The sequence below is a fragment of the Benincasa hispida genome, chromosome 7, assembly GCF_009727055.1.
Source record: "Benincasa hispida cultivar B227 chromosome 7, ASM972705v1, whole genome shotgun sequence".
Taxonomy (NCBI): domain Eukaryota; kingdom Viridiplantae; phylum Streptophyta; class Magnoliopsida; order Cucurbitales; family Cucurbitaceae; genus Benincasa; species Benincasa hispida.
Window position 1 is genome coordinate 2,306,607 of NC_052355.1, and position 8,452 is coordinate 2,315,058.

Genomic DNA, 8,452 nt, shown 5'->3' on the forward strand with positions numbered 1-8,452 from the left:
CTGAGTATTTTATGCTCATTCTTTCTTATGTTGATGTTTCAGGTAAGGGTAGAGATGCACCGGCGAAGGCGCAGCGGAATTCGTGATCGTGCCACTGGGACTAGTTTTTTTCACCTCCGCATCATGAAATTTAGAGTCCTTATTTTTCCCTTAATGTTTAGTTTACTGTTTGAAACTTATTATGAAGGATTGTTTTTTTTTTATATACTTTTAATAGTCTTTACGAATCATGGGTACCCTATTATTGTTTTAACAATTGCATTTAATAAATGGCTTTTGAACTTCTCTTGTCTATTTAGCATTTATTTCAACATAAAGAAGTGTCGTTTTAAGTGCCATACATGCATGTATTTTAGTAACGGCCTAACTTAAGTCCTAGGGGGTCGTGTCGTTACAATAAGTATTACCCCAGCTCGTTCCGGGATGTAAAAACGGATGAGTTCCTCAGATTAACACAGGGAACGATGTCGGTGGCGGAATATGAGCAGAAGTTTACAGAGTTATCACAGTATGCTCTGCCAATTATTACTGAGGAAAGAGATAGATGCAGGAAATTTGAACAAGGTTTGAGGAAAGAAATTAGAACTCCGGTGACGTCTACGGCTAATTGGCTAGATTTTAACTAGTTAGTAGAAACAGCAATACGAGTCGAGAAGAGTTTGGCAGATGTTGAGCAGTTTCCAAGAGGCAGTGAGGCCATAGTAGGGCCTAGAGACAAGGGATTCCAATCTCCAATTGCAACCTAGACTAGTGGAAGCCATTTCAGGGAAACCAGTTGGCAAGGATCCAAGAAAAGGAAAACGAGACCCTCGGCCAGTGCAGTTAGCCAATCAGAGATGCCACGAGCTGGTGAGTCGGTAGCCAGCACAGACAAGAGACCGACATGCCCTAGTTGTGGCAAGAGGCATTTTGGGGCATGCTATAGTGGCAGAGGTGCATGTTTCCTATGCGGACAAACAGGGCATTTCAAGAGGGGCTGTCCCCAGATGAACAAGGAAGTTTCCAACAGCATAACGGCCGACCTCCCAGACAATTAACCAACCAAAGAGTGTTAGAAATCGAGGCGAAGGGTCAAGTGATGCCAAGCAGAAGAATGTTGTAGGTCGACCCCAGCAGTAGGGGGGAGTGTATGCCGTGACACACCAGGAGGCAGCGGAGTCTCCAGATGTTGTGATCGGTAATGTTATGTTATGTGGACAGTCTGCTTATGTTTTATTTGATCCTAGTGCCACACATTCATTTATATCTGCCATGTATGCACCTAGTATAGATAGGTTGGTTGAACCTATGCCTGAAGAATTATTTATCTTTACCCCTTTAGGAGATGTGATAGTAGTAGATAGATGCTATAATCATTGTGAGGTACTGATTAATGGTCAGAACTTCTATGCTAATTTACTTCCTTTAGAATTGTTAGAGTTTGATGTTATCCTGGGGATGGATTTTCTAAGTAAGTATCATGCTTCAGTAGACTGTTACAAGAAGGAGGTGGTGCTCAAAAAATCAAATGGCTAGGATGCAATGCTGATAGGAAGCAAACGATTAGTCGCGGAGAATTTGATATCGACGGTGAAAGCTCGGAAGCTATTGAGCAAGGGATGTAAAGCCTATCTGGCTCATGTGATGATTGCTCAAGGGAAAGAGCTGAACCCAGAAAATATCTTAGTGGTAAATGAATTTCGGGATGTATTTCCTGAAGAACTATTGGGATTACCACCCGACAGGGAGGTGGAGTTTACTATTGACTTAGTTCTAGGAATAAATCCTATATCGCAGGCACCGTTAGAATAGCGCCGACTGAGTTGAAAGAATTAAAGGTTCAGCTGCAAGAGTTAATTAACAAGGGATACATTCGACCTAGTGTATCGCCTTGGGGAGCTCCGGTATTGTTTGTGAGGAAGAAAGACGGTACACTTAGATTATGTATCGACTATAGGCAGCTGAATAAGGTAACGATTAAGAACAAATATCCATTACCACGCATTGATGATTTGTTTGATTAGCTAAGAGGAGCCATAGTGTTTTCAAAGATAGACCTAAGATCGGGTTATCATCAACTAAAAGTGAGAGAAGCCAATATTCCTAAAACCGCATTTAGAACAAGATATGGACATTATGAATTCCTAGTAATGCCATTCGGATTGACAAATACCCCTGTGGCTTTCATGGATCTCATGAACAGGATATTTCATCCCTACTTGGACCAGTTCGTGATAGTATTCATTGATGATATAATGGTGTATTCTGGTAGTAGGGAGGATCATAGTTCCCACCTGAGGATAGTATTGCAGACATTACGAGATAGGCACTTGTATGCTAAATTCAGTAAATGCGATTTTTGGTTAGATCGGGTAGTATTTCTTGGGCATGTTGTTTCAGTAGAGGCATTAGTGTAGATACCTAGAAGACGGAAGTAATAGTTAATTGGGAACGACCCACGACTGTTTTAGAAATATGTTGTTTCCTAGGTTTGGCAGGTTATTATCGGAGGTTTGTGGAGGGTTTTTCTAAGATAGCCCTTCCATGACGAACTGACCAAGAAAGGCGTGAGGTTTGAATGGTTGTTGAAGTGTGAAAATAGTTTCCAGGAGCTGAAACGAAGACTAGTATCAGCACCAGTGCTTACCTTGCCTATTCCAGGTAAGGAATTTGAGATTTATTGTGACGCATCCTGACAAGGATTGGGATGTGTGTTGATGCAGGATGGGAAAGTGATTGCATATGCCTCTCGTCAACTTAAGAAACACGAGGGCATTTATCCCACGCATGATCTGGAGTTGGCAACAGTTGTTTTGGCTCTGAAGTTGTGGAGACATTACCTATTTGGAGAGCGTTGCAAGATATTTACAGATCACAAAAGCTTAAAATATATCTTTGATCAAAAAGAGTTGAATTTAAGACAACGAAGATGGATTGAATTGATTAAAGATTACGACTATTCCATCGAGTACCACCCTGATAAGGCTAATGTTGTGGCAGATGCACTAAGTAGGAAATCCTCATGACCCATGGCCATTATTGGTTCAATAAGAGAAATGCTATTGCAGGAGTTTAGGAATTTCAGAACCGCCTTATCAGTGGAACCGTCAGGAGGAATGATAGCTACTTTTCAGATAAGGTCGACCTTAGTAGAAAACCTTAAGCGGGATCAGTTGGAAAACCCTGATTTTCAGAAGATTGCCGATGATGTAAGTAAGGACATCAGGGTTGACTTTCAATTGGGAACAGACAGTGTACTGGAAAAGGAGGGGAGAATGTGTGTGCCTAACAAGCTACAGCTTAAACAAGCCATTCTAGAGGAAGCACATAGTTTCGCTTATGCCATGCATCTAAGTAGCACCAAGATGTATAGAACTTTGAAGAAATCTTACTAGTGGTCTGGGATAAAGAGAGACATAGCAGAACATATGGACCGATGTATAGTCTTGTCAATAAGTAAAACCTGAGAGACAAAGACCAGCAGAATTACTCAATCCACTTCCAGTGCCTGAGTGGAAGTGGGAGTATGTGACAATGGACTTTCTATTTAGATTGCCTAAGACACCCTCAGGATTTGATGGCATTTGGGTAATAGTCAATAGACTAACCAAGACGGCCAAGTTTATACTAGTAAAAGTTACTTTTACACTGGACCATCTAGCTAAGGTTTATGTGGATAAGATAATTAGTCAATACGGAGCTCTAGTGTCGATAGTGTCAGACCAGGACTCGAGGTTTGCTTCAAAATTTTAGCCTAGTTTAAAAAGGCTATGGGCACTAAATTGCATTTCAGTACGGCTTTTCATCCGCAAACAGATGGACAGTCGGAAAGAACTATACAGACACTAGAAGATATGTTAAGAGCTTGTGTATTACAATTCAAAGGAAGTTGGGATACGCACCTACCGTTGATTGAATTTGCCTACAACAATAGCTACCATTCTAGTATCGAAATGGCTCCCTATGAAGCATTGTACGACCGACCTTGCAGGACCCCAGTATGTTGGAATAAAGTCGGAGAACGACAATTATTGGGTCCAGAATTAGTTCAACAAACAACAGAGAATGTGAAACTTATCAGAGATAATCTTAAGGTGGCTCGCGATAGACAGAAGGGCTACGCCGATAAACGAAGAAGAGAACTAGAATTTGAAGTCGGAGAACGGGTATTTCTCCGGCTATCCCCATGGAAAGGAATTCTCCAGTTTGGGAGAAAAGGGAAGTTAAGTCCACGATACATCGGACCATATGAAATTGTGGAACGGGTTGGTCCAGCAGCTTATAGGCTGCAGTTGTCGATGGAGCTAGCTCGTATTCACGACGTATTTCATGTGTCAATGCCAAGGAAATACGTGCCTATTCCCATGCCCATACTAGCAACACAACCGGTACAGCTCAAAGAAGATTTATCTTATGAAGAGGAGACCATCGAGATCTTGGACAGGAAAGACCAGGTACTCAAAAATAAGACGATTCCTTTGGTGAAGGTGCTATGGCCTAATCATGGAGTTGAGGAAGCTACCTGGGAACCTGAAGAGCAAATGAGGAAGAGATATCCTTAATTTTTCTAATGACATATCAGGTAAATTTCGAGGACGAAATTTCTTTTAAGAAAGGGATAATTGTAAACCCCGAAACTTAGGTTCCCTAGATAAGCATGTTTAGCCAAAGGAATGTTATATTATATATTTTTTTCTTATTTTTTATTAAAGTAGTAATTCATGATTATTCATAGGAATTATGATGGAAGGGAAGGAAAAATATATTAGGTGGGGGTGACGTGGCCGTTAATCCTTGAACTTGGGAGGCGGTGGGAGGTGTTTTTGGAAGAAGAACTTCAAAAGCTTGGTTTCGGAAATTGACATGAAAATTCTAGTGAATTCGGTGCCATTCGAAAGCTGAGAGAGTCTAGATTGTGAAATTGGCTTGCCGGAGGAAGATTTCAGGAGGACAAGAACAAGGAGTGAAAAAAACCAAGAGAAGGTAGAATCTCGGGTTTAAGCAGGGTCGAGGTGAAGTTTTGAAGTTCCAAGCCAAACTATAAAGAATTCTGGGCTAAAATTTTAAGGTAAGGAATTAACTAAAATCTAAACAAGTTTGTAGAAGGAAGTTTCTTGAAAAGAGCTCTGGATTTTGAGTTATAAATTTTTGAAGTTATAACAAGGAATTGGTACATAAGCAGACAGCTGCTTGTGAAAAACAAGCAAGCAGATCATCATGGAGAATTATAGCGAGATTTGGGCATGAGGATCTCGCTTATAAGGAAATCACGCTAATTTTTTAAGAATGATCTCGCTCTAGGGGGAAATCTCACTAGGAATTGAGTTGAGTATCGCTGGAAAGGTGAGTATCGCTAAGACGAATTAATTGAGGTATTTTACTAAGAATTCTAAGTAGTTTAATCGGGAATTATATCTTTTCAGGCCAAGAAGAGCTAGGGGAAGCGTACAAACCATTAAGAGTCTGACGAGCGGTGAGTGACTAAGTAAACTTAAGGTTTCCAATACTCATGCATATATGATCAGGTAAAGCACAGTGACATTAATGATGAAATTATACTTCCTCAAGCAACAAATGGTGTGAGAATAACTTAATGCATGTTTTCGGCTTGTATATGTGTAACACAGGACAAGGTATGTCGTGTAACCATTACAAAAGCTATGTTCTGATTTTGATATATGCTTCCTAGAGGAAGGCTATGGGAGAATGAGTTCTTATGTAAATGAATGGCAATGGAACAATTCTTGTGTAAATACTAGGCAATGGAACTTAATTTGATGTTACAAAATACACATTTGATACCGAAGGACATTTGAGAAGGTACCTGGCCAATTTGATACCGAAGGATATTTGAGAAGGTACCTGGCCAATTTGATACCGAAGGACATTTGAGAAGTATCTAGCCAATTTGATACCGAAGGACGTTTGAGAAGGTATCTTAGTAGCTCGATACTGAAGGACAAATTTGAGAAGATATATGAGCAGAAATACCTAAGATATGATGGTACTTAGTATGGCCACATGCACGTAGGCAGTTATGAATGAGAGACCGAAGTATGGGTCTCTTGGCCGGTAATAAACGTTTGGGAGCTAGAGCGTTTAGGCTCGTTTTCAACTAGGGAATAATAATGTTTAATGATGTCTGAGAATGGCTTAAAGCTACATTTAGAGACAATTACTTGAGTTTACTCGTTTGTATATTTACATGTTTATAGTATTGCTATGCTTATTGCTTTACGATTCTAATGTCACTCATTGGACTTTTAGCTCACCAAGTTTCTGTGTTCTCCTTTTCCAGGTAGCGGTCAGATTCCTCAGGGTTGATCCTGCTACTGCTTGCCACCTAAAGACTCAACTTAATAAGAGGACTTAGGTTGATGATCTGTTTATGTACACATGTTTTGTGAGGGACTAGGGCTCTGTTACAAATGTTTGGGCCATTCCTGAATGTTTCTCCCCTTAGATGTTATATCATAGCTGTACGCAAGTGTTTATATTATATTTTGTTGTCCTTTTAAGGAGGCATGCATATTCACACATTATTAATATTTAGCAGGTTGACATTTAGATTAGAGAGCTTTAGTGGTGGGTACTGGCAACGAGGCTAGCAACTACCGTGGTCATATCCTCTTTTAGATTTTGAGGGTAATCTGGAAGGGGGTGTGACACGTATCCATCCTAGAGACTTTTGACTTTTTCATAATTCATTATCACCAATTCTTGATCTTTGTTTGATGGTGGACAATCCACATTTTGAATGAAAAATCAATGGTCGATTGTATTTAGATTTCTCGTATAAAATCTGTAACACTTGGACCTTCGCAGTATTCCTTAGGTTGAGAGAAGAACTCATAATTAAAGCCTTGGAAAGAAAAAGTTTGGCTAAGTCCCTAAACTATGCCTTGGAGTTAAGAATACTTGATGGGAACCCAAGCTGGAAAATTTGAAAGCAGAAATTTTGGCTAAGTATTAGAACCATGCTTTGGAGGTGGCATCAAGTAGTCACCTTTAGTAGTCAAGAAAATGGCTAAGCATGGAGACCATGTGGTTCACATAGGAATAAAGGAGGAGTTGGAGAAGGAAAATTTAGCTAATTGTTAAAGAATTCAAGAGTTGGAAACATAGTAGGTTGGAGGGCAGAATTTTGGCCAAGTGTCAAGACTATGCTTTGAACCTAGAATTAGCCTAGAAATGGAAGAAAACAAATTGGCTAAGTGTTGGAGGACAAGGTAAACGCATAAGCCAAGGAAGAAGGAGGAGAAGGAAATTGAACTAAGTATTAAGTATGAAATGAGTCATCTCAGAGTTAGAAGCACAACTGGAAAAGGTAGGAACTTTGGACACAACTCTAAGATAAAAATGCTCATTTGGACGCATGTTAGGCAACTCTAGCAACACTGAATAGGTCAAATGCCTAGGGGGAAGAAATGGTTAAGTGTTTGACAATCATACTTTGATCTAGGTACAACCAAGTGAAAGATAAGGGTTGGACGCATGGTAATGAGGTAGGGAACGCATAAAGGTTAAAACTAGAAATTTGGCTAAGTGTTGGAAAGCATATGACCTAATCAGGAGGAAGAGCCTTAGAGTTTAAAGGTTGGACGCCTAGGCGGCATATTGGGCACATGGAGGGATAAATAAAAGCCAATATAAACCTAAGAAAAGAAATATTAGAGCTTGAGGTAACCATGGAAGGGGAAGCTAAAACAGGAACCTTAAGAGAAACAAGGAAAACGCATGCCTTGAGGACATAGCATACTTGGACGCCTAGGTGAGGAAGTTGAGTGTTTTGGGGAGTACTTAGGGAAGTCTAAGTCATAAAGGATTGGTCTTGGACACACAAACACCAAGTAGGTAGGCGTCGGACTTCACCTTGGATGCATGATAGAAGAGTTGGAAGTTTTGGGACACATTCAAGGGCCATGCGTTGGAGTAGGGCCAAGTAGGGTTGATGTGTCTTCAACAAATGCAACCTTAGGAGTCTTAGCAAGAGGTGGACGGCTTAGAATCAAGCTTGAAGCATGAAAAGTGTGAGGAAGAAACTTCAAGCAAGCACCAGGCGTTGGACATGGTTGGAGAAGGACACATCAAGTAGCATGCAAGTATGAGGTGTGAGGATGTTAGTGCTGGACTTTGCATGGTGCTGGCACTTAAAATTTTCATGAAATAGGAGGTGCCATGCGTTTGAAACTTGAGGGGATGATGAGGATGGTTTTATAAGGCCTATAAGTACCCTAAGGGAGCCTCATTTCCTACCCCAACTCAAAATCTCCCAAAGAGGACTCAAAAGGGGGAGTGTTGGAGAGGATTAGGGTTCCGGGGGTATGGCATGCATTGGAATGGACCAACCATGCGTCCATGAAGTAGTCCAGGCGTCCATCTGAGTTTGTGATGAGTTAGGAAGGTAGCCCATGCATCCAAAATGGTGTACCATGCGTTCAACTGGCCTAGAGAGCCAACCATGCGTCCAACT

General features: G+C 40.7%; 2 protein-coding genes across 2 annotated transcripts; both read left to right on the forward strand.

Moving 5' to 3' along the window:
* Positions 1-464: 464 nt before the first annotated feature.
* LOC120081631 lies at positions 465-1,791 on the forward strand. The gene is made up of 4 exons (XM_039036667.1): positions 465-564; positions 767-849; positions 1,201-1,450; positions 1,532-1,791. The coding sequence occupies exons 1-4, from the start codon at positions 465-467 to the stop codon at positions 1,789-1,791; spliced, it is 693 nt and encodes a 230-aa protein (XP_038892595.1).
* A 2,141-nt stretch (positions 1,792-3,932) lies between these two features.
* Positions 3,933-4,541, forward strand: LOC120081632. Its single transcript, XM_039036668.1, has one exon. It carries the CDS (start codon positions 3,933-3,935, stop codon positions 4,539-4,541), a length of 609 nt encoding a protein of 202 aa, XP_038892596.1.
* The last annotated feature ends 3,911 nt before the right edge of the window (positions 4,542-8,452 follow it).

Excerpts from the sequence above, each read along its gene's own strand:
- LOC120081631 (XM_039036667.1), top strand. The coding sequence starts at position 465 with ATGTCGGTGGCGGAATATGAGCAGAAGTTTACAGAGTTATCACAGTAT. Across the intron at positions 565-766 it reads ATGCAGGAAATTTGAACAAG|GGAAACCAGTTGGCAAGGAT; the intron begins GTTTGAGGAAAG and ends AAGCCATTTCAG. Across the intron at positions 1,451-1,531 it reads CCTGGGGATGGATTTTCTAA|GAAGCAAACGATTAGTCGCG; the intron begins GTAAGTATCATG and ends CAATGCTGATAG.
- LOC120081632 (XM_039036668.1), top strand. The coding sequence starts at position 3,933 with ATGGCTCCCTATGAAGCATTGTACGACCGACCTTGCAGGACCCCAGTA.